The sequence below is a fragment of the Aedes aegypti genome, chromosome 2 (assembly GCF_002204515.2).
Source record: "Aedes aegypti strain LVP_AGWG chromosome 2, AaegL5.0 Primary Assembly, whole genome shotgun sequence".
Taxonomy (NCBI): Eukaryota; Metazoa; Arthropoda; class Insecta; order Diptera; family Culicidae; genus Aedes; species Aedes aegypti.
In genome coordinates, this window is record NC_035108.1 from 2305090 (window position 1) to 2330177 (window position 25088).

Below are 25088 nucleotides of genomic sequence, written 5' to 3' on the forward strand. Positions count from 1 at the left end.
AGCAGCAAATCAGGCTTTAACCTATAACAGAAGAAGAGCTTGGTGGTATTAAAATAATTTCAAACCTGTTTTCTGTTAATTACATGGAAAATAAACATATTTTCAGAAAAATATTGATTTTTTTTTTTAAAGTACCTTAAAAACTTGAATTTTTATTATTGCCAAAAATCAGTAACTAGAAGAGGCTTCGAAAAAAAAAATGAAAAACGATAGGGATATTCAAAAATAAAAATTATAAAAATCAAAAACCAAAATTCATAGATGTGCGAATAAAAATAAATCATTGCGTGTTTAGAACGATTTTAGATAACTGAAAATGGTATTTAGATCGAAAATAAAAATTTGGGTGTTAGAGGGTTAAAAATAAAAAGGGGTTCAGTACGTAGTACCCCGTTCTCCTCGCCTGTTCTGAGTCAGGGTTCAATCCCAAATGTATAGCTCATACGCTCATACGACCGTGTGCTGATTGCTATATACTAATGCTAATGCTACTTGGATTATCCACTATTCAAGTGGTTGTGCTATTTTTTCTCGAATGTCGTTTCCACGAAGGTCAGTTCCCCGAAAAGTTGTTGGTCCTCATAATGTTGATAGCTTCATACGTTTAAGTAGTGGTACACAAAAAATATTCTCCTATTTGTTGGTGATAGTGAAATTATAATTGATAAGATGTTGTTGCCAGTAAACGCTACCTCAATTTGAGTCTTTTCCCCTTCGACTAAATAAGATTGCTTGATGTCATACGTAACCATCAACGTATCTGACAGCCCTGCAAGCGAGCAGCCGGCGTAAAATTAGAAAAATAAAAAAAAGCGAAATGCTGTGATCAAGTGATTGTTTTTAGCACGGTTTGGTGAAATTTTAAGTTGTTTTCATCAGAAATCCACCAGTAATTGTTCTTCAATTAACAAGTAGTGAAAGTAAACTGTGTTGGAGGTTCTACGTTTAGTGGAAGTGGTAAAATTCGGCGAAAAGTGTTCTTCGTTTGCAGGCGGATAAGTGTAAACAATTGTAGCAAAGTTAAACGTCCGCGTTGGAAATTAGCACGGTTCGTGAAATTTCCACCAGCTTCTAGTGTTAAAACTACGGAAATCGTGAGGCAATAGTGTTCTGATGTCTCGTTAGCAATTTGGGAATGAACTTAGTGTAGGTAAGTGAAATATTTTGAGAAATAATGTGGACTTCCAGAAATGTGTTTGTATACTCCACTGCACTGTGACGTCACGCATCAATTTTGACAGGTACTGGTCCTGTTGTTTACAGTTTGGACTTAGTACTTTTTTCGAATCATTCTTAATTTCGTGAAAATTTGCTGCGATGAAAGGTCAAATCCACTGCAGATACCCACGGATCGTATTATTCTATCTTCCTACCGTGGAAAATCGTCACCATCAGCATGCTGGTGATAGAAATGCGAAGATGAAAATATGATGAAAAAAACGACTAAGTCCGAAACGTAAACAACAGGACCAGCAGCTGTCAAATAAGTGAGGTTAGGCACGTCATATGCAGCGCTCTATATGTGAGGAAGCCATTTTCACTGTCATGACAGAGATTCCTTCCTATATGTCCTTAAAGGTGCTGAATGAACTGGTAGACTGATATCGGATCGAAGGTGGTCACTTGGACTTAATGTCCTGAAAAATCGGCTCAATTCTTGGAAAATAGAGATCAAACATAAAACAAAATACCACCAGTGCACCAGATTCCGCTCATTTAAGGAAAGTTATGTGTTCAAATGTTTATTATAAAATAACTATTGTGTCGATCAATACTATTTTTATGTCACAGTGTAGCTCCAAGTATAGGTAATCAGCGGCAAAATAAAAAGAATTCGAAAAACTTTTGTAAAAAATATTTAATTGCATTTTTTATTGAATCTAAGTGTTCCTATTTCCGCTCACGGTAAACAGATTTCGTGACGAACTTACTAAAAAATGCATACTTTTTAATTTGGTTATTTATGCTGATATTTTCTGTGATCAAACCATATCTTCTACTGTCGAGAAATCGACATTTCTATAAAATTTTGTTCAATTTTTCGCATGAGCGGTTATTGGAACACACACAAATGCCTAGTGGCCCAATAACCGTCACGAGGTCTTATGTTTTCAATATAAAGAATTATTTTATCAAGTGATAATAATGTCAGACGACTTCATTTGAAAGTTGTTAATATTGTAATTTTCGGTCAGCCAATCGGGAGCGTCTTAGAGACTCCCGACTCAACTGCCTCAGAGTCGGAACGCTCACCTAAGTTTACCGCGGACAGGGAATCTTCGCACTAGAAATTCAGGAAAACCCAGAGGACTACACTATTTAAAACTCCTACTTTATTGCCTTCGCTCTAACAGTTTTATTTGGGCTTCAACCTACTCCTCGCTATCCACTTCTTTGTAACACTTTCCTCCCACTTTCTTACTGACTAATCTGACCTTTGTCTTCCTTGTTAGGGGCCCCTTCTTCTCGCAGCTACCACCAAATTCCTTCCTCACGACCTGGTATCGGCCTTCGGCGCTCTCCTGCTACGGCCACGTCTGGCCACGCTCTTCTCGGGTTGGCTTGGGGACTTCGGCTGCGGCCTGCTGGGACCCTCCTACGCGTCCTAGGCTACCGATTTGGTGACGGATCGGTCTTCGGCTTATAACGAGGGAGCAGGAATAGGGCTCTAGGACGGCGTAGGGCGGTAATAGAATTTCGTGGTCCTATACCAAAAACGGCGGGGTCCTGGTATTGGATTAGATGCGATATTAAACCACAATAGTAGAAATTAAGTGGTTCTCAGCAGTTACCTGACTTCCACTTCTAATTCACTTCTTCCTCTCAAACTTCTTCACTTGTGACTTGCTACTCTTTAAATTTTGGTAATGCTTTCCAACTTGCTTCTTCAGCAGACTCCGGGTAAGTGAACCAAGGGAACGATCTGTGGTTTAGATTTTTCCTTCCAGGTTCTTGACCTGCTTGGCCGGTCATTGCCCTTTCATTCGGGTCTTATCAACGTTGGCCCTTATTTCGCCACCCCTCATGGCCGCCCGAATGTTATGCTCCCGGACATCTGGTGGTGGGTTTTAGAAGCTGAGTGGGTGGTAGCCTATGTGGTTAAGGTCATTCGACATACTACTGCCATACTAATACAAACATTACCTGTCATACATTTTTACGGACCAACAAAAATACAAAATCTCCTCAACACTATCAATCAACAAACCAAACACTCACAATATTGCTAGAATATATCCGTGCGAAAAATGTCGATTTTTGACACGAAAAATCAATTTTTACTTTAGTGAGCGGAAATAGGGGCTTGAGCGGATACTGGTACGTTCCCATAAGTTACATACTGATGGTACGATCCCATAAGTTTAGCAGGCGTCCCGAAGACCCGGTAATGGTTATTGGAAGGATAAATCAAATGCAGCACTCATAGTTCTCCAATTCAATCGGTTCTCAAAATGTTTACGCGTTGTATGCGTTTTTCTTAAAATTCCATGGTGTAGCGGCTACATTATAACCGATTCCAGATATTATTTGTCTACCTCCAGGGGCACAGAAGCACAGCACTAACGACCTGATCCAGTGATCCTCCGGAATAACTCCGGCCACGGGAATATTTCGGAGATCCTTTGGGCGCTTTTAGAAACTAGATATGTGTACGAGTATACTAGTCCCTTGAAACACAGTTGTACTGATTTTGTGTTCTACAACTCGATGCCTCTTTACCTCGATGGTTTCTTAAATATCGAGTAATAGAGAGTTTAGTGTATAAATTTGACCATAAATAAAGTGCCTTTATTTTGTATTGAACGATTTTTTTCCTTTCTCATTTTTTCCAGAAAATGCCCTCAGCCTGAAGCGCTACCGCCAACCCATCGCCATCACGATCGATCCCCTCGCCGCCAGCCGCCACAATTCGACGCATCGCCCTGACCAACATCACCGGTCCACCCTGTCCCCCGGACGATTTCCGCTGCGCTTCGGCACCGTGTCGCAGCACGAGACAGTCAGCAGCCCGGACCATACCCGCCTCCCGCCGCCATCGCCGCCACCCCCACAGAAACCGACCGAAAATGTGATAGTGCCACAAACGGCGAGCTTCAGCCAGCAGATCGCAAACTACTTCCTCCGGATCCGCCGCCGAACGACGCAAGTTGTTCACCATCAAGATAGTCATCCTGTACACTCCCTGTCCCCGGAAGGTTCCAATTCTACCGCCAGTAGCACCAACTCACCCGCCACCATGGCCGCCACGGATGGCCAGATCATACTGGCTGCGTCACGCTTTGGCGATACGCAACCAGTCTATCTGAAAGATTTCGCCAAAACCGATCTGCCCGCCGTCGGAAAGATCGTCAAAGGCCAGTATTACAATCTGGGCGTGCCAACTCTCTCCAACCCTTCGCTCCAAAGTACGGCTCTGTTCTTGAACGCCGGACGAAAGTACCAGATCCTAGCGCAACCCGTCAAGATCAAGGAGGGCCGGAAGAGTAGCAATGTCGGTCCCAAAGTCCTCATCCCCGAAACCTATCCGGGCTACTTCGAACTCCTCAGCGAAGACGGGCGATCGACGCGCTGCATCGAGAGCGTCCTGGAACTGTCCAAACGACGGAACTTTCGGGTATTGGTCCGCGAAACGGTCCGCTGCAACCACAACAGTAAATCGCTGCATGCCGGCGAAATTCTCACCACGATCTCAGACAACGGCAAGTATCTGCAGTGCAAGACGTCCAAGGACGAAGTCGTCAATTTGCCATTAGAAGCCAAAGCCAAATTCTCACCTATTGCTAAAGAGGATAGTATTAGCGGTGTACATACAGTCAACAACCTGTTGCAGAAACGAATGCCAGTAACTGTTAGGTGAGTATTGAAAGTCGTAACGATCTCTTGATCAACCATTCAATGTCTTTCTTCTTTTTTTCTACCTCCAACAGATTAGTCCACGGAACGGCACCCAAAGGCCTCAAGCAACCGTTTGTTCCGGAGCTGCGTCTTCTGGGGTGCGTCGAAGTGGACCGGATATTTGCGTTGCCCCTCCAGAAGGACATGGATCTGATCTCGGTCCCGCTGAATGCCAAGATAAAGATCCAAAAGGCGAAAAACATGGAGCAGCTAGATCACTTCATCGAGTATTCTCGCTTCTTGGACAAAGCGCAACGCCTTCTGGTGGACGCCCGCGATCGCCTTCAAATCATCGACCTGAAACTGGGCGAGAAAGACAAGAAGGAGACCACCAAGCAAACCAGCAATCGTAAAGTGGCATCGACCCTGTCCGGCCTGACGGCCAACGGGTATTTGTTAAAGAAAAGCAGCAGCTGTGATTCGAATCGGTATTCACCGCCATTGGGCACCACCAGTAGTCAGAATGGTTCCGTCGCCGATGAGTACGACGAAATTGACCAAATCTACGACTACGTTCGAGGCCTAGCACCGTTACCGAAAAACCTCAACAAGTTTGAAGCGATCGTGGAACCGACGTCGAACTCGAACAACAGCTACATCCCTGTGGCCACGCACCAACATAACCTCAAAACGGTCGAGAACATCAAATCCACCAGCAATAGCATCAACAACAACTACAGCAGTCACTACGATACCGGCAACTATTCCAACATCATCAAACACACCAACGGCAGCAGCATCGTGAACGGCAACAGTCTGGAGTCGACGAAGCACAGTTCCGCTGCGATCAACGCCATCAACAACAACCATATCATCGTGCACAAGGAGGAGCACAAGCCGATTCCACCGCCGATCGAAACGATCCCCGGCAAGAAGCTACCGGAGAAGCGACAACGACCGACGCTGCCAAAGCTGTACTTCAAGAACAACCTCGGTGTGCACCACCAGAAGAGCCCGACGTCGGCGGCCGTCAGTCCCATGGGAGGAGGACCCCCGACGCCGGGACATCCACCGCTCAATGGGATGGGCACGCCGAAGGACATTGTGATAGAGCCGCAGAGCCCGCTTTTCCATATCAGGTAAGTGAGGGGAGCAGGACGATTCAGTCGTCAATTATATTTTTCAAAAGTTTGTAGAGGATTTTCTTGTTATCCACAAAGTTACAGTATGGAGTCGATGCCGGTTATGGACCCTCTGCGTATTATGGACCACCTATAGAAAAACATAAAATTAACACTCAAAGCAACCTTATTCCTATAAAAATCCACCGGGGGAGCTTCGGTCGCATTGTTAGTCAGCAGTTTCCAACAAAATATTTGGTTTGAGACGCATAAATACAGATATTTGAACAGTTTTGTAAATGACACCACACAAAAGAGTCCATAATATGCATTTCCAGGTGGGTCCATAATAGGCACGCCTGCAGCGAGCCGGATTACATGGGCATCAAATAGAGGGTCCATAATAGGCATTCGAACAACAGTTTTCCAAATGTATATTTCGCTAGAACAATCGAATGGTTTTTTATGTTTTATAGGCGTACTATGAAGTGAATACATTGAACTTGTTGTTAGACTCCACAAAACGTATATCCGTCTGAGATATCATTGCGGAAAAGCGTCGAGCAGTGAATCAATTGTCACCCAACACGCAGCAACAAAGACATTGTCACCTCCTATTATTGTTGCAACAATTTTATTCAGCAACATGAGTTTATCATCACTTGAACAGAATATGACAAAGATCGATCACCACGTGTGCAGCGATTTTCTGGGCTTCGCATTGCAATTTTCGAGAACTTTCTCCGTCTTGGTAAACATTGACACATTATCAAATAGCGTCCATAAAAAAAATTTGGTTTTGTGTTTAAAAAAACTGATTAATCGCGAGTTGAAAAGTTTGAAACAATGTTGCGTTATGTGATTGTCATGACAATTTTGCTTTTGATTGTGTCTTTATCCGCAACAGTTGTGACAAACGGTTGTGAGCGAGCTTGCTTTGTTGTTTGTTTTTCGTCTAATTTGATGATAATTTGATTCACTGGCGTCGAGAATACAATTCTCGCATACTCTGAGATTACGCCCTAAAAGCCATTGGTAACCATGTGTGTAGTTCGTTGTTTCTGAGGAAGTGAAGGAATAAACATCCAAACCAACATCGCTGGTAGGTAGATAATGATACTTTCTTCACCATAGAGTTGTTAAACAACGTGTAAATCCATTCAAATGCTCAGAAACAATGAACTACACACATGGTTACCAATGGCTTTTAGGGCGAGATCATAAGTTATGCGAGAATTCAGCTACTAAGGGGTCCATTACTAGCATTGAAACCCTTCATCTTATGCTAAATGTCATCTTGCCAATTCTTAGGCTGAAAATTACAGAAAATTTTGTGGTAAAGGTTCATGCACAAATTATGTCCGCTCCAAGGTGGGGAGGAGTTCAAGCCGTTCGTGACAAGCCTTACCAAATTTTTGGAGTTCTCATACAAAAACCCTACTGTCCACGGTTATCGAGCGAAGTCGTGTTGTAGGCATCTGGATTCGATTTCCGAACGCTGAAGGATCTTTTCGAAATTTGCTTGACTTCGCTGTACGTGAATCTTCATCATACTTGCGGGTGATGCACAACTCTGAATAGGATAGCCTCACTGTGAATAATTGGTAGCAGGCCGTTAATAATTGTAAGCATACTTGCGACAGTTTAGATTTCGCGCCAAAATCAGTTCATATGTGTATGCTGCCGTGAATCGCAAGTCAGTCCCATCTGGATTTTCGTCAAAATTTAGTTGAGTTCAGTTTTCAACATATCTTCCAATGCTCTTTCAGCTGCACTAATGAAATAATCAGATTTGTTCGAAAAAAATCAGAAAAAAACAGCAAGTCAAATTGTCCCATAATGAAAAGTAACCGCATATCAGTCCCACTACAGATCTCCGCATCGTGTAACACAAAAATGAAATTAGTTTTGATCACCTTTATATTTTTTTCGGAAAGATGTCGCAGTGAAAAGCAAGTTGTAAAAGTTTCATTGAAATCTGAGCACGTTCCAATTCTCTGGAATTTTTTGAATATTCGTATGGAAAACGAGTTAGAAAACTTCACATCCCATTTTCTAAATGCATACTTTTTACAGATGGGACTGACTTGCGATTCACGGCAGTATGGTTCAATGTGTAATGTTTTGTACTCTTTGTCCCCTTTGCTACTTTGTTAGCTCAATTTGTTTGTCTTCAAGGTGACGGGGCTGGTGGTCTGATGGGTACCGCTTCTGCTTAATATGCAGAAGGTCATGGGTTCAATCCCAGGCCCGTCCCTTTCCTCGTACTTTGTAGTTGTATCTTCCATTCTAAATATAATATATCACACTCAAACTATTCGTTCATAGCAAACGCTAGAACCAGAGACGGACAAGAAACCGTTTCCCTAACGCTTCCTACTTCCACGCGCACGCCTTTCTTACGCCTGATACATAGGCAGTCTGCTAACCACAAAAGCAAACCTATCTGCCATGCCTTTCCCCCAATCCATACACTCCCGCATGAACTGACGTGGATGCAGTGGAATATACGGTCTACGTGGGAGTCAGTTCAATGCATCATCAATTCCTCCCCCTTCTCCTCATTGGTCTGCATTCTGACGTGGCAGGGGTGCCATTGTTGCCTAAAAATAGAAGATCACCAGCACTTATACACTGAGGATGCCTGTTAGTCCCAAGCAGTCATTCGGTGGGTTCCTTGTGTAAGTGCAGCTGATCTGGCGATACTGGAGTGGATCCACGGGCGGCCAATCAAGCTCAAGCTCAAGCACAAGCTCAAGCCCAAGAGAACTATTTTACGCATAGTACTTGCTATAGATTATTGATTTGGGGTTTATGTTGATATTTTTTGAGTAATTAGAAGAATTCAATTGGTTTTCATTACTTACCAATTGGACATGAATTTCAGACAATGAAGGATTTTCATAAATTGAAGAGCAGCATTTTCAAAGAACCCTAGGCAGAATTTTCAGATGACACGATGTGGAATTTGAACAAACGAATGAATATAGATTTCTGAGTCTGATTTCGTAGTGATTTTCTCAAAATCATGGGCATTATTATCAGCGAATCAGTATTTTTAAGAAGAATTGTATACCAGACCTTGCATAATTCTCATTAATTTCTGGGCAAGATTAACTCAGACTCCTTAACTGAGGTAGAGGCAATTACCTACATCTCAATTCCATCATGTGTAACATTCTATATTGAAAAGATAGTTAAAATTGCGTTTTCACCAATTTGGCCCGTAGTTCTTAAAGGTTGGGAGGCCTGATTTACAGTCTTTCAAACGATTCCCATGAGGTCGAAATCGTTCGCAATCCAAGAATCTTGTGCGACCAAATGATAATAATCATATCTTTGAGTTGAACAGTTAGTCCATTCAATTAATTTAATCAAATAAAACGGAATGAATCTGTATACCGTGGACGTACCATATTTGACGCGGTTAAGAAAATTCTAAATTCAAACATTTGTCAAATCGTCAAAACCTGTCCGATTTTGTTGAAATTTGAACCTATGCTAGCTCAACTATTATAGAATTAGGGAAAAATCAGTAAAAAAATATTAAACGTTTTTTTCTTTATGTTTGATTGACTTTTTGTGGAACACATTAGGTTCCTTAATTGACGCATCAATTCTTCAATGTGCCTAATTTGACGCACTATGTTCCTTATTTGACGCACTAAAAAATAATTGCTAAATTTTAAAATATACAAGAACTGCAGTATTCAATAGTTCAATTAATTGAAAAAAACGCTTTAGAGTGGACATAAAAGTTAGAACCTTTGGAAAAAGTTTTGAATGACGTCATCTGGTAGTACTCTCGCATATGCGTTTAGTTAAAGTGTAGAAAATAAAACCGGCGATTGAGTTCAATCCATAGTCAAGCATTATTGTTTAGTTTAATGTATTTTCGCCGTGATATCAAACAAGGGAAAGGTTTGAAAACTACGTTGTGCTGAAACGGAAAAGGTAGTTGCTAAAATAAGGATAAATTGGTCAAAAACTAGAACGAAGCCGGTTCCAAAAATGGTCGTCGAATCTTTATTACTTATAACACGTGAACTACGCATACTTGTCTCATGTTCTATGTAACCCTAATGGACCGCGGGACAAATATGCGTAGAACCAACGGCAGTATGGGCCTCGGAATAGATCGCGAACCATATATGGGTCATACATTAAGTACGTCATGTTATTAGGGGGAAGGAGGTGTTCTGCAAGATGTGACGAATCATACAAGTTTTTTGAAGGTTCCATATAAAAAGTGGTACGTAGGGCGGATGGGCGGGGTTGTTGTAGAAAGTGGTATGTTTTTGTGACACGTATCTCATGGACACCCCCTATTATAAATTATACGAAACAAACCATTGAACCTACACCTCACCTCCTGACGAATTTATTGAAGCTTCCTTAAAACATTAGGGGACGTCCATAAACCGCGAGGAATTGCACAATTTTCAACCTCTCTTAACCTCGGCCAATTTTTTTTCAATGAAAAGTGCGAATATTTTGTACGAATCGTTGCGTTTCTCTGAACCCCCTCATCTCCCTAAAAACGTTACGTAATATATGGATGACTTTTTACATGCGATTACATAAATCATTGGGTTGTTTCGCGGACGGATTTTTTGAAGGCAAGCACGATATTTTTTTTTTTTCCTGTTTTCGATCCAACAAAACATGCTAAACGAAATAGCAAATAATAAGGAACATTGAGTTCCTAACTTGACGCACAAGATTTTCATACAAAAATATGTCTGTAAGCTTAAAAATAGAAAAAATTCGACGTCAATTCACGAATAAAATAATATTACTGACTGTTGTTGATTATATTGCTGTAAAACAGCATAATATTTTCACGAAAATTGTTTAACAATATTTAGCACATTCACTAAGGAATGAAAAAATTGACGCACTTGTCGGATACATTTTCAATTTTTTTTTATTTTTTGCCAATTATTAATCAAAGATAAACTTTTTTCGATTGGAATCCTTCAATAACATGTAAATGAAGATTAAGTAATAAATTTTCGAGTGCTAGTCTGAATGAGAATTAATTTATGATACAATTAATGAGAAAATGCGTCAAGTTTGGACCCGCGTCAAATATGGTACGTTCACGGTAGCTTACATAAACGACTGTCAAGATTCTTACGGATGTTTCTTGAAGACATTCTTAGTACATCTCCTAAACATAACTACTCTCTTGGAAGAATTTCTTGAAACATTCACAAGTAATTCCTGCAGATATTATAAATTCACGTTGCTACATCTGGATGAATTTTACAGAAGCATAGGATTAATTCTCAAAAAAACTATGAATATTTTACATTATTATTTACCTTTATTAAAGCATTTTGCCCTTCACCAGATCGCCAATTTCTATGGATAAATTGGTGGTATCATGATTAGTATTCTAAGATGAAGCACTGGGAAACTTACTGTTATTATATAATGAGAATTATTCACGACCGAAATGAAAGAATGAAGTGAAATAAAAGAATTTGAAGAAAAAGAATTCATTTCGAATATTATTCAGTGTTTTCTCAATGGATGTTCAACGAAATACATCCAGAATTTCCACCCCTAAATATCACAGTTCTACAAAAAAGAAAGTCGACCTGAATGCACAGAGACGGGACACCCCGGGCTAGAAATAATAAAAAAAGATAAAAATAATGGCTAGAGATAAATAATCGCAAAGATAAATAAATAAAGAGATAAATAATGGCAAAGCTCTGAAAATGTTTCATAGACTATTTTGATGAGATATTTGAATTGAAAACGCTAGAGACAGAAAACCAGTTTTGTTTGGACCACCCTATGTCACCGTAGGAAAAAAAACTTTTTTGGCAAAGTTGCTTGAAATTGAATGGTCTACGACTTTGCTGAAGCATGCATAATATAATTTCTACAAATGTTAGTTAAACAATTTCTATGAAAATGTGGTTCACCCCAATTTTCAATAATACCAAACAAAGGGCCTAACTAGTACAAACAATTTTGTGGAAGACCATTTTCGTCTTATGTTTCATTGTAAAGCTCAAAATCCATCTTTCCGCGTAAAACTGCTTTCTGGACCATAGTGCATTTATATCAAATATTCCATCATTTGCGATACTTTTAAAATGTGGAGGGTACAAAAAGGGGAGGGGAGTCATGCAAATCTTAGTACAACTCTTCATATTGAATTTCGAGTCTAAAACTTAACATGATTTTTTCTGCCCTGAAAATAAAACAATGTGTCGGGTTATTGATTAGATTGGACTTTTAAATAAAAAATGCAAAATGTTCAAGCATATTTTAAAAACGGCCTGGGGCAGACACTAACATTCTGAAAACGCCATTATTTTTATCTTTTTTTATACTTTCAAGCCCGGTGTGTCCCGTCTCTGTGCATTCAGATCGACTTTTTTTGTAGAACTGTGAATTTCATCAGTTCAACGCTGTTTGCTCACTCTTTTACGTAGGGGAAAGTGAGGCAGTTTGGCCACCTTAAGGAAAAGTAAATAAATGTGCAGAAAATATTATAGAACATTCGGATTGTTGCATGATATTCAACAATATTTAGATCAATACCTAGATCCGCATGATTTTCGTTGTCTCATAAAATCGAATGAATTAATTGTTTTCAAAATTTGACAATTTTCGAGTCGATTTTGTAACGATGGGGGAAAAATGAAATTATCTCATATAATCTAAATATTCAATTATTTTTTTCACTACACTTGAAAGTTATTAGTATTTATAATCTTCTGTCGGGTGTGGGATCACTGCGTCCATTTTTTAGGACTATTGTGATATACCCTATTACTCTATGTACACAATGTGTTCCAGTAGCAAATGTGCCTCCGGAATACTTTGCGCATTTGACTGAACTTTGAACCATCTGCCATTGATGGGCAGAAGTCCTAGGTTGCAGTGTTGTAGTTCCCCCAATCTGGCGTGATCAGCCTAATAAAGCTAACCACCTCCCTGGGGGATGCGTTCCAAATATTAGCTGGCTGTAAGTAGTGCTTGCCAAATATTTTGAACCTACGATGGATGTGTGCACTGCAAGAGCAGAGAAGGTGTTGTGAGGTTTCGTCCGTCTCGTCACAGAAACGGCAATTTGTGTTTTGGACGACACCGATCTTGTATAAGTGGTATCTGCTTGGGCAGTGACCAGTTATTAGACCGATGTATGTTCTGAGATCCCTTTTGTTGAGACCTATAAGTTTTTGTGTTTGTGTCGTGTTTATTGTTACAAACCTTTTGGACTGATTCGCATTGGAAACTGTATTCCAATTTGATTGAATTTGATCGAACAACCAGTTGTTCAATTCCGTGTTTAGTGCAGAGTTTGAAATGCCAAGGAATGGCTCTGGACCAATGAACATATTGGTTGATCCATTCCTTGCTAGCTGATCGGAAATTTCGTTACCCTCTAGACCCGTATGTCCTGGGATCCAATATAGTTTAACTCGATTGCGTTCAGCTAGGGATTTCAGTGCAAGAATGCATTCCCACACAAGTTTTGAGTTGCAAGTTGAAGACTTTCACAGATTGAAGCGCTGCTTGACTATCAGAGAAAATACAGATGGTGGCATGTCTGTAATTTCTTTTCAGACACAGCTGCGCCCATTCCTTGATTGCATAGACTTCTGCTTGAAATACTGTAGGCCACTGTCCAAGAGAGACAGAGATTTTGGTTTTCGGTCCGTATACTCCAGACCCTGTCAAATTATTCATTTTTGAACCATCTGTGTAGAATTTAATAGATCCCGGTGAAATGGTGGGTCCACCTCCTTCCCATTCCTCACGAGAAGGAAAGACCACCGTGAATGGCGAGTCATAGTTTACCACTTTTTCCATCCAGTCACTACATTTCTCAACAATAGGATTTATCGAAAATTCGTTTAATATACTGAGGTGACCTGTTAAGTCCCCTGACAGTAAGACTGTTGATCGTTTTAGTATTTATAAACAATCCCTGTAGAGAAATTTATTTTAAAGAACATTCTAACAGCCTAGCATTGCTGCACTTCCTTGCCAGCTTTTGGGTTTTACGTTGAAATGTCCAGAATTTATGCAGTTTTTAAGGGGTACTCATTCCACCCCAATGGCGGAACCGCTCTTAATACCGTTATTCGAATCCTCTGAAGAGAATTTCAGTAAAGAGATTAAAAAAAGCAGATTTGAATACCCTCTACCTTTTAATTCCGTATTAATTGCCTATCTTTTGACAGATACGCGTTTTGACTACTACTTGTAGCCTTCTTCAGTGTCAGTTACTCGTATAAGTGGATACGGGTTACTGACACTGTAGAAGGCTACAAATGATAAACGAAATACGCGTATCTGTCAACAATAAGCAATTATGGCGAAATTAAAAGGTGCAAGGTGCCACCCGGGGCAAGAGTGTCACCTCCAATTTCACATTGTTCAAATCAATTTTCTAATGTTTAACGCCGGGTAAGGGTAAATTGAGTTCTAATTGACGTTTGTGTAAATAATATTACAGTTGGAAATTTTATCTACGAAAAATGCAAAGTAAATGTTTTTATCTCCCGAAATATTATAAGATTGGAAAAAGGTGGTACTCTCATAAAATCAACAACATAAAGATTTTTCCGCACAGTATTAATGATTTACGATTGTTCAATATAGTTGTGAAGATTTTTTTTAAATATATAAAAACAGTATCAAAATAAACCATCTAGGACACTCAAAATTCTTCCAGTGACTTTGTCAGAGATTTACTCGATAATTCCTGCAATGATCTCGGTTTCTCGTAAACTGTCACAAATTTACATTGAACATCATGTAAAATTGCATCACATTACGCGTTGTGTAGTGAAAAAGTACATGATCTCAAAGTAATTTTACACGATGTAATCTGCCGTGAATCAGTCCCATCTGCATTTTCGTCAAAATTGAGTTGAGTTCAGTTTTCTACATATCTTCCAATGCTCGTTCTGCTGCACTAATGAGATAATAAGATTTATTCGGAAAAAATAGGAAAAAAAAACAGCAAGTCAAATTGTCTCATAATGAAAAGTAATCGCATATCAGGCCCACTACAGATTTCCGCACTGTGTAAGACAAAAATTAACCGTGTTTTGATCATCTTTTATATTTTTCTCGGAAAAACACGTAGTGAGCAGCAAATTGTGAAAGTTGCAATAATATTTGAACATTTTCCAATTCACTGGATTTTTTGAATATTCGTATGGAAAACGCATTTGGGAACTTCACAGCCCATTTTCTCAATGCCTTCTTTTTACAGATGGGACTGACTTGCGATTCACGGCAGTCAATTTGTGGCAAATCTGACATTCTCTTTATGTGCATGATTTTACACAGAAATTTACAAGGCTTGTGCACTCCAGAAGAGCTTACAGCTGAAGTTCATCCAGAAAACGCAACATTTATGTTTCAAGGTTTTTGAAAAAAAAATCCATTACGGGTTATTCTAGTAAACCCTCCAAGATATTCGTCAAAAGCATTATGTAAATTTTCCAAGGATTGCTTAAGAAGTTCCTTCTTTATTTTTCTAGTAATTGTTCAAAATTTTCGCAAGGATTCTTCAAAAACGTTCTCAAAAGATTTTCCAGGGAGTTGCTTCATAAATTCCCTCTCGGATTATTCAGAGAAATCCTACACAATTACTAGGAATAATTTTTACCCAATTCTTGAGTGTTTCTCCAACGATTCTTCTGGACCCTCTTGTAAAGGCCCAAATAAAAAATCCTCAAATTTTGATAAACCTTCAAGAGATTTCCTGTTTCTAGGGGTGTCATAGAATTAGTTTGAAGATTTTAACAGTAGTTCATATATAAATTTCTTGAAAGTTTTCAATAAATTAGGATTCCTCAAGAAATCCCTCCAAGAATATGCTCTAGAATTACTCCCGATATTACCCTAGAAAAGTTTCCCTAGTATTTTATGCAGGGACTACTCCAGCAGCCTCTTTCAAATATTTTTTGAGTAATTCGGCCAGAAAATTCCTCTAAACATTTCCAGGGTTGGTCTAGCACTCCCTCCAGTGATTACTCAAAGGAATCAAAGAAATCCTTAAGGTCCAAGGTTTTACAATTATTTTTTCAAAGGGAAACTGAGAAAAGAAATTGCTTTAGTTTTTTTAAGCCAATTGTTCCATGGATTTTCAATTAATTTTCCGAAGACTACTCTAGCAAATTTCCCACCATCGCATCATGGGATTATTCTATAAGGCTCATGAATTTTGAGCTATTCTTCAGGGACCTCTCCAGCGGTTATTACTGAAATTACCCTTGGTGTAACTTCAACAACGTTTAAAGGTATTCTCTGAACATTGACTCCAGCAATTTCCACAAAGATGCGTAAAGGAATTCCATATGGAAATCTTTTAGTGATCAATCGTTGGTTGCACCGAAATCTTTCATAAAGGTTCTCCCAGGATTTCATCTTGGGACTCTTCCGATAGGTCTTCTATTGTGTTTTCCAGTTGTTACTCCAAGAGGTCTTCCAAAGATCCATACATTAATGATTCCAAAAATACCCATTGAAGGTTTATGAAGAAATTAATTTAGGATGTTTCCAATAAACCATTCAAAAATTCATCCTTGCGGCTTTCCTCAACATTATTTTGAAATACCATGCAGAAACTTCCAGTCTATTCTACTTCTTTTTTTGCATTAGGTAAGGACACTGGGGCCTTTCTGAGCCGAGTGGTTAGAGTCCACGGCTACACAACAAAACAATGCTGAAGGTGTCTGGGTTCGATTCCCGGTCAACCCAAGATCTTTTCGTAATGTAGATTTCCTTGACTTTCCTTGGCATAGAGTATCATCGTACCTGCCACACGATATACAAATGCGAAAATGGGAACTTTGGCAAAAAAGCTCTTAGTTAATAACTGTGGAAGTGCTCATAAGAACACTTAGCTGAGAAGCCGGCTCTGTCCTAGTAAGGACGTAATGCCAAGATGAAATTTCCGACGATTTATTAACGAAGATACTCTATGCCTAGGGAAGTCTACGAAATCTGCATTACGAAAAGATCCTGGACCGACAAGCTGAAAATGGTTCATAATCCGGAAAAGCTATTCTCGACCATGATTTTGCTTAAAAAGGTGATGCGTTGGGACCTGGTATTCACGACATTTTTGAAAGATTTGATGTACAGCAAAGCTCAGGTCTGTTGTCGATCGGTCGTCAACGGCTCGATGAATTACCACGAATCCTTTTTTGTTAACGATATTTTTAACTTTGTGCTAGTTTATCTCTGGAACAATGGCTTTCCTTCTCTTTTTATGTGATTTTTACGCTATAGGGTAGGTGTACCAATTATGGATGCAATATGTCAACAGTAGTGATAAAAATTAAGTTTTACCCGCGTTTCTAAAACGTTAGCATGACTTGTTGGTGCCAATTACTAGTTTAAAGCCTTGCGAATCTGTTGATTTAAACAGTTTTAGTACTAAATTGAATTTAAGCTGCTAAAAATTGATTTAAAAAAGCGTTGTCTTTGTACCAATTATGGCAATAGCGTTCCTAGCATTCGACATAAAAGTGTACCAATTATGGACTATCGAATATTTGCACGAAATGAATTCAAACGCCATCCAGAGCGATTGATAATGCAACGCTAATATGTAATAAAGTGATTGCTCATAAAACTTTCCAAAAATTTTGTGTTAAATAGATTTAAAATCAATTTATTGCAATGGGTTCATGGGAGAAAATAAATTTTCGAAAAGGAGTCGAAATGTAGTGAAAATGCAAATTATGATACAAAACAGCATTAATGATCTCACATTACCTTTCCAGTGCCTAATTTTAACAAAAAAAGAGGGAAAATTCAAAAATCGAGTGTCGCTGAAAACCCTTCTCTACCATGAAGTTAGCATCTTCCGCTTGCGAACGTTTTCGAACATGTGATTGAAAAATCTTAGTAATTGGGTACAAAACACGCAGATAATGCCTTACCAAACCGTCCCGTCGTGGAAGTAACCCGTGAAATAGCTTTACTTCTTTTATTTCACTGATCAAAAAATGTAAACAAACCACCTCCAGAGTATCGCTATAATTGGGCTCTCATACACTCTTTGTACCATTTATCGACATAGTGGAAATAACACGATTTCCAACTTAAAACAGAAGATTTGATTGTACACCAGCTACATTTATTCATTTGTTCTCACCAGGCATCATACATTCATCGGTTGAAGCAGTTTTTCCGGATGGAAACATACATTTCGTAACGGGTGTCCCTTAGCAAACTGCTAAGCATGTGACATAAATGTGAGGCAAAATTTTCAAATGTTCATTCTTCGAAGCTTATTGCACGAATGTTCTTTTCAAGGTTTAGTTACCATCAAAAACAAATAGTTTTATCATTTCTGTGAATATTAGCCGTTATATTGTAGTGAAACAATAAGAAAAATCTCTTTTTGTTCCCACTATTGCCATAATTGGTGCTATAGCCATAATTGGTACTTCTACCCTAAGTGACTATCTCGGGGATGGGATTCGATTCCATCGTGAGAGGCGTGAGTTCGAACCACTAAATCAGGTACGTCTCCCTCCTACGAACTCATTGAATGCAGGTGACAGACGATGGAAGACCATCTTCTATCGTTTGTCACCTGTAGTCACTAGGTATAACACTTTGTAGACCGCATTTAGAATGGAGATCACTAGAAAGTTATCACAATCCAACTTGTTGCCTTTCTTCTAGATGAACAATATTAATCCTTCCTGCCACTTCTCCGATAGCAGTTTTGTTTCCCACAATATGCTTATTAGCCGGTGCAGACAAATGACCAGCATTTCTTGACCCTTTTCAATGAATTCAATACCATCCTTACTTACTAGCAGCTCTACTGTTCTTGAACTGGTAAATGGCATCTTTAATCTCTTTTAAAACGGTGCGTCCGCAGTACTAACGAAGACATTTCCTTCGTTGTCTTGACCCCCCATTGTCTACGCTCTCAGCACCATTCAGCTGTTCATCAAAAATGCTGTTTCCATCTTTCGATCATCTCTAGTTTGTCCGTCAAGATGCTCCCATCCTTATCAATGTACATCTCGGCTCGCGGCACGAAGCCATTGCGGGATGCCGTTATGCCTCTGATAGAACCTTCACGTTTCACGAAACCGGAAGAGCTGTTCCATCTCCTCGAACTCCGTCTCCTTTAGACAGCCTTTGTTTTTCCCAAAAGAGGCGGGTTTGTTGTTGCCGTTTCCATCCATAACATTCCACGTTCTACCCTACCGAGTCCTTTGCTGCAGCAAGAACGCTTGCACTACATTCCTCTCCACCAGAATCTGCCTACATTCTTCGTCGGTTACTGTAGTAATCTCCTTGTGTATCGGCATGGAAATCTGTACTGGAAGTAGTACACATGACCATATTCTTGGCGGCAGCGAAATCAACCATTCGTGTTCTCGTACTTTTTGATGCCTCGATGCTTGCGTTTGATTAGAGGGAATTCATCCAGATAAAATCTTGCATTGCACATTCTATTTCCAACGTTTTCGATTCCGTCAAAAGTCTTATCAAACTAGGCAAGATATTGTCACCCTCCACAGATTACAGTTTTGAAAGATTTTCTAACGATGCAACCTCTGCTTAAACAAAACACTCTGTGTGTGCTGCTTCAATGTAAATCATCGATGCTTTTGCGGAAAGCTTTAGCCCAAGAGCTATAAGGTGATAGCTCTATTACAGATCCGGTGACCCATGAACCTCTACATGCCATAAAACGTTTGGCTTTTACTGTGCGCCCTGTTTTCAAGTTGCCCGGGAGAGAGAGTGAGACAGCACCAAATCACGGTGCACAGTAAAAGTCAAAAGAACAAAAGAATTTATGGCACGTACAGACGCTCATTTCAGAATGGCTGAAGAGGCACGCCTATTCAGGAGTAACATTCTACTATTGACAATAGAGGTCTACAATCAAACTGCCATGAATACCAATGCACGATTAATCTTACACAAGTCAATTTCGTCAGAATGAAACGTAACGTGTTTGTGTGACGTCATTTGAGTTTTCGATCAACGTCAGTCCAACAAGAAAGTGATGCTCGACAGCAATTCTGTTTATATTTACTAGCTCACAGCAAACATAAGCAATGTTGTGACAGTTCTCACAGCAAACAAAGAAAATTTTATCAGCATTACACCAGGTCCGTCCCACTCGGGCTCAGATTGGGTACCACTTCTAGTACTGCATTTTGTCCCTCGGTACACTCAGAAATACGAGTAGTCACAGAATTACTAAATTTTAGTAATTCATGATAGAAAATCTGCCTCTCTTTCATTCTGCAGGAAATTTTATTCCTATTTGTCAATTCAGCTAGGTTGAAGCATCGCTAAGCTTCAACCCAGGCGATATGACATTTAGTGTAGAAATTCACAGCAGAATGAAAGAGACGCAGATAGAAAATAGTCATCAATGCATAAACTTTAGTAATTCTGTGACTGTTTTTATTTCTGAGTGTACTGCAAAAGGTACCCAGGTTGACAGATCGTAGTACACTTTTCACGGCATTATAAATGACCTAATGAGCCATACAATTTTGGGCAACTGCAAGGGACATGGAGGTTTCTAATGTGTCTTTGATTACACTACAACGCCGGCAATTGGATTGGTCTATACATCAAGCGTTATCAAGTGGATAATAGCAATACATACACGCTTCTAACTAAATGCATGATTCACAAAGTGCATTAACACTCGGTTTCGACTACGAGATATTTATTTTCATCAGGCATGTAACCTGGAAACCCGCTGATCGCAACAATATGTATTGCCAACTTTTAATTGCACTCTGGCATTCAACTTTGGATGAACCATTCACTCTTGCGACACTTTTTTTTTCTACAAATTGACTCTTTTCATCGAAATATTCGCTGGGTGGCATAGCACCACCCGTAGTTTTGAAATTTTCCCCGGCCGAACTGTAATAAATAAGTGTAGAAGTTCAAAAGTTCGTGAAATTGAGGACCCTACAATGAGGAACCGAGTTAAAACGTGGCAGCAAATACAAAAAAAGACATCCACACGCGTGCACAGCCTGCTTCGATCTCATCTCAACAATACACTGTGTTGGCCCGATAGCCTGATCTGCTGCTGAAAAGTAATTTCTTGGCCTATTTTGGAAGGATGACAGATGGATCGAAATCCTAGACCTACTATTTTTATGCATCTACTAATGTTCTTGCCACCCATATCCAATCGTGCTCACAGACTGCTACGATTTGATGTTGATTTTAAGCTAAAATTACTAAATCCAAAAAATAAAAACCAATTCTCTCTTTTTCCACCCAAACAGATACAAAAGCCTCAGTTCGCTGCAGCTGGCACAAGATTCCCATCCCCCGACACCGATCTCACCGTCGCCCAAGGGCGGCATCAGTACTCAGGACAAGAACCACATGCTCTCCAAGTCGGCCAGTACCGGGCGCGAGGGAACGCTCGATTCGTCCCGCAGCGGTGGCCGAACGTCCGGCGACTCCAAACTCCCAGAGAAGAAAACGCGCCGCCTCAGCCGACCGCGCAGCCTTTCGAATCTGGTCTGGGACCTCCGCCCGCACAAGTCGGAAAAGTCCAAGAAGAAGCTCTACCTGCACCAGTTTGATCGGCAGCAGGGGACGCTGTATTTGTAAGGAGGTTCGTTGTATGGAAATGGTAGGTTTTTTGGAAGTGTAATTCTTTTAAGAAACATAAGATTAACAGTTTAATTTTCCTTTCAGTCAAAACAGATTTCGTCATAACCGTTTTTAGTCATCCGAAGAAAGCGACATAAGAGAAAAATCACGATTTGCTGCATTCTGGAAGCTCCTCTCCTCGTACAATGGCGGCTGCATTTGAGAAAAATACATTTGAAAGCAAAAAACTCTCGAGGAAAAAACAGTTAACTAGATGGCTTTAGTGAATTGAAACAGTACCGAAATAAAGTTGATTAAAAGTCATGAAAAAATGTTATAACAGATTATCTACAACTCTAAAAAACAAATATACTGTTACATACTAATGTGTTCGATGTTTGAAATTAGTCTCTCTGGCGCTACACTATCACGCTTACCTCTAATTTAGTTCGACGTTAAAATGTATAAAATCTAACAAAGATCAGGAGGAAGTCTAATAGTTGTTCTTAATAACTAAAATTGTATCTAAGACCCAAATACATCACAAAAAAAAAACTGACCAGTCGGTAAACGAAGGAGATTAACTACAAACACTGCTATCCATTTTACCAAGCCAGCAAAGAGCAGCACAGGACAAACGGCATTAATAGTGAGGATGCGAAAAGATAACGCGGATATATTTAGTTCAAGGAAGAAAAAAAGAATCGAGAATCATAGGTTTACTTTCGCCATTCGTCGATAAGGCTGTGGTAATTATTATTACTTTAAAAGACGTACTGCTTATCCTTAATCTATTCCAGAAGAAATCACGAACATTCGTATATTCAGTGTAAGTTTCGTTTAAGGTGAAAAAGACACTCTTTTATTAAGTTATGTTTTCTAACGGATTAATTTCACGTATGGTCAAACGTGTTACGCCACTTTTGAAAAGTTCAAGTTCTTTTGCTTTTCCGAACCGAAATTGTCGAAATGGCTGTCTTAGGTTCCATCTCTTCCCATTTCATCCACACGAACCACCAACATGACTAGATAAATACTAATCTATGCTCAAATTTATTTAGTTTATCGTTGTTGCACAACTGTCCCATCCCATTTCCTTCAAGTTCTTAAAAATCCCATCCCATTCCTCCAACAATCCAGTACCATTTTGCCAACCGAGGAGAGCAACTGTAATTTTAACTTTTCGAACTAAACTACATCATTTATTACACTCGTACGGGGAAAAATCCACTCTAGGAAACAATTCCAACTATTCCAGTTCATGATAGACACGCAACAGATCACTAGCTATTTACTTAACAAAAATCTTTAATTTGTAACATTTTACGGCAACGTGAAAAGAGCCGAATGTGTGCGCTGGTGTGTTATTATACGTATAGATTTTTTTTGTTTAATCGAGAACAGTTAACAATCAGTCAGAATTCCACAAATATCCATTAGTTTTCTCACCTTAAGTTGTTGGAAAGATTTTTCGCAAGCTAATAATTCCGAAATTCTTTAAATTATGTTTGTACATTGTTCGGTTTTGTTTCCCAAAATCCGGATGCAGCTACATTTTAACCAACACTACACTAAAACACAAAACCGCTGTTATCAGAAGGTGAGAAAAAAAGAAAAATCTAGTTCTTAGAAAGTATCATTCATCGGCTAAGCGAACAGCGGAAGCCAATTGGAAGAATAATATTTTATCGAAAGAGATGAGAAAAATAAACATGGAAAAATGAAGAAAGTATGTTAAAATAGCTGTTTCACTTTACTATGGCAGAATCCGAAAATTCCTTCGCTTACTTTTATGAATTCATTAATGGCCATGTTCGTTTGTCTTGCCCATGCATCAGTGCCACACAACATTTTCGAATTTTCCACCGGATTATGTCTGCAGCACTTTCTACTTAAACAAACCGAAAGCTTTCCAGTCTTCATCCTTCAGCGTTCACGTTTCAATGTGGTAAAGTGCCATCAGAGAAATCAGCGTTTTTCTTGTAACGTTTTTTTTTTTGTTTCCGTTGCAAGTTGTGGTATTTAAGCTGATTTCATAGTTCGTAAAAGGTCCTATTCGCAGGCGCGATATGTCATTTCACACAATAGGTCGACTTCTATATCTACCTGCAACCATGTACTCCGTGTTGGTACATCTGATGATCAAGTCTATCCATGCTGTTTCCCTCTTCAGAGGAACGAAGGCATCCTCAACTGCCCTGCAATCGATTCCAATGAAGTCGATACCCGAAAAAAGCTCAGCAATGTCATATGATCATATTGATATGGATACCATTAAAATGGTATTCACTTGATAGATATCAAAGATATGTCTAAAAAGATCTGAAAATTATGTCTAAAATTTACTCTTGGAACATTATTATATTGCATTTTACGTAAGCCGAAATGTGTACCCGAACAACCAGAAGTCGTATAAGAACGCTGATGAGAATTAAAATTAATGTACAATTTATCTCTCTCTTAACCCGTTTTAAATGAAATTCGGTTTCACCTGAACCGGCTCTGCACTATAGTGCCATGCATATGTATTCGCTTTGCCACCCGATACCTTTGTCATTCTTTTCATCTAATACAGAGTATTATTATCCCCAAACGCACGTGAATCACAAGCTCATTCTGCTCTCCCGAAAATTCCAAGATTTTATTGGTTTTTTGCACGATATTTGTTTGTGATCAGTCACTATTTGATCACGTCAATCCCCGCGAGTGACACTACACCAGTTCACGAAGATTTGGCCCCGAAAAGTGTTGATTGCCCCCTGGAGTTCCAGTCATATTCCCCTGCTTTGATGATTGATGCCACGTGATTGAAGTCGCCTCGCTAGTTGCCCAAGATTGCCGATTTCTATTGGTTCTCCAGTGAGAAAGAAGTAATGTCCTGCCCGTCCATTGCCGCCTGAGTCGCCCGATACCCAACATTTTGGTGCCGTGACCAGGATTCCTGGTTTTCCCGTCCCCGACACACACGTGCTGTGTATAACCTCAACATCCCTGCTGTTAGAGCTATTGATCGCGATCATAGGGTGATTGCCGCCGATTTGATCCATACAAAGCCTCCTGAGATTGGAGGTACCAGGTGAGTACCTTTCCAATCAATTCACTGCCGTTGTTGCGGTACTGCTGGGTCTTTTTTCGACCGTTTTAGTTCGTCCTCGGGATCAACCCGCATCTTCATTCGAAGTACGTGCCTACCTGCACCCGAAATTCAACTCCGTTCTCATCCGAAGCTCCATCAAACGATTGCCGCTGATTATTTATATTGCATTTCATACAAGGCCTCCTGAAATTGGAGGTACCAGGCGAGTACCATTCCAATTACGCTACCCTCCGTTTTGCGGTACTTCCTGTGTCCTTTCTGCCCGTTTTAGCACTGCAGTTTTCGGAGTGAGCTGCTACCATGGCGGATGATAAGCGACGCAAGGCGAAAGAGTTGAAGCTGAAGCACGCCATCGAGTCGCTCAATCGCCTGGACAAGTTTCTCGAAGGCTACGTTCCCGATCAGCACCAACATGAAATTGTTCATCGCAT

The 25088-nt window shown here is 39.8% G+C and overlaps 1 protein-coding gene across 1 annotated transcript in view; it reads left to right on the plus strand.

Annotated features, from left to right (window-relative positions):
• Positions 1-23300, plus strand: part of LOC5570944 — a 49802-nt gene extending 26502 nt beyond the window's left edge. The window contains exons 2-5 of the mRNA XM_021843511.1: positions 3834-4854; positions 4929-5975; positions 21245-21600; positions 21666-23300. Coding sequence (XP_021699203.1) covers positions 3834-4854; positions 4929-5975; positions 21245-21578 — 2402 coding nt within the window. The 3' untranslated portion in view covers positions 21579-21600; positions 21666-23300. The remainder of the gene's footprint in view (positions 1-3833; positions 4855-4928; positions 5976-21244; positions 21601-21665) is intronic.
• The last annotated feature ends 1788 nt before the right edge of the window (positions 23301-25088 follow it).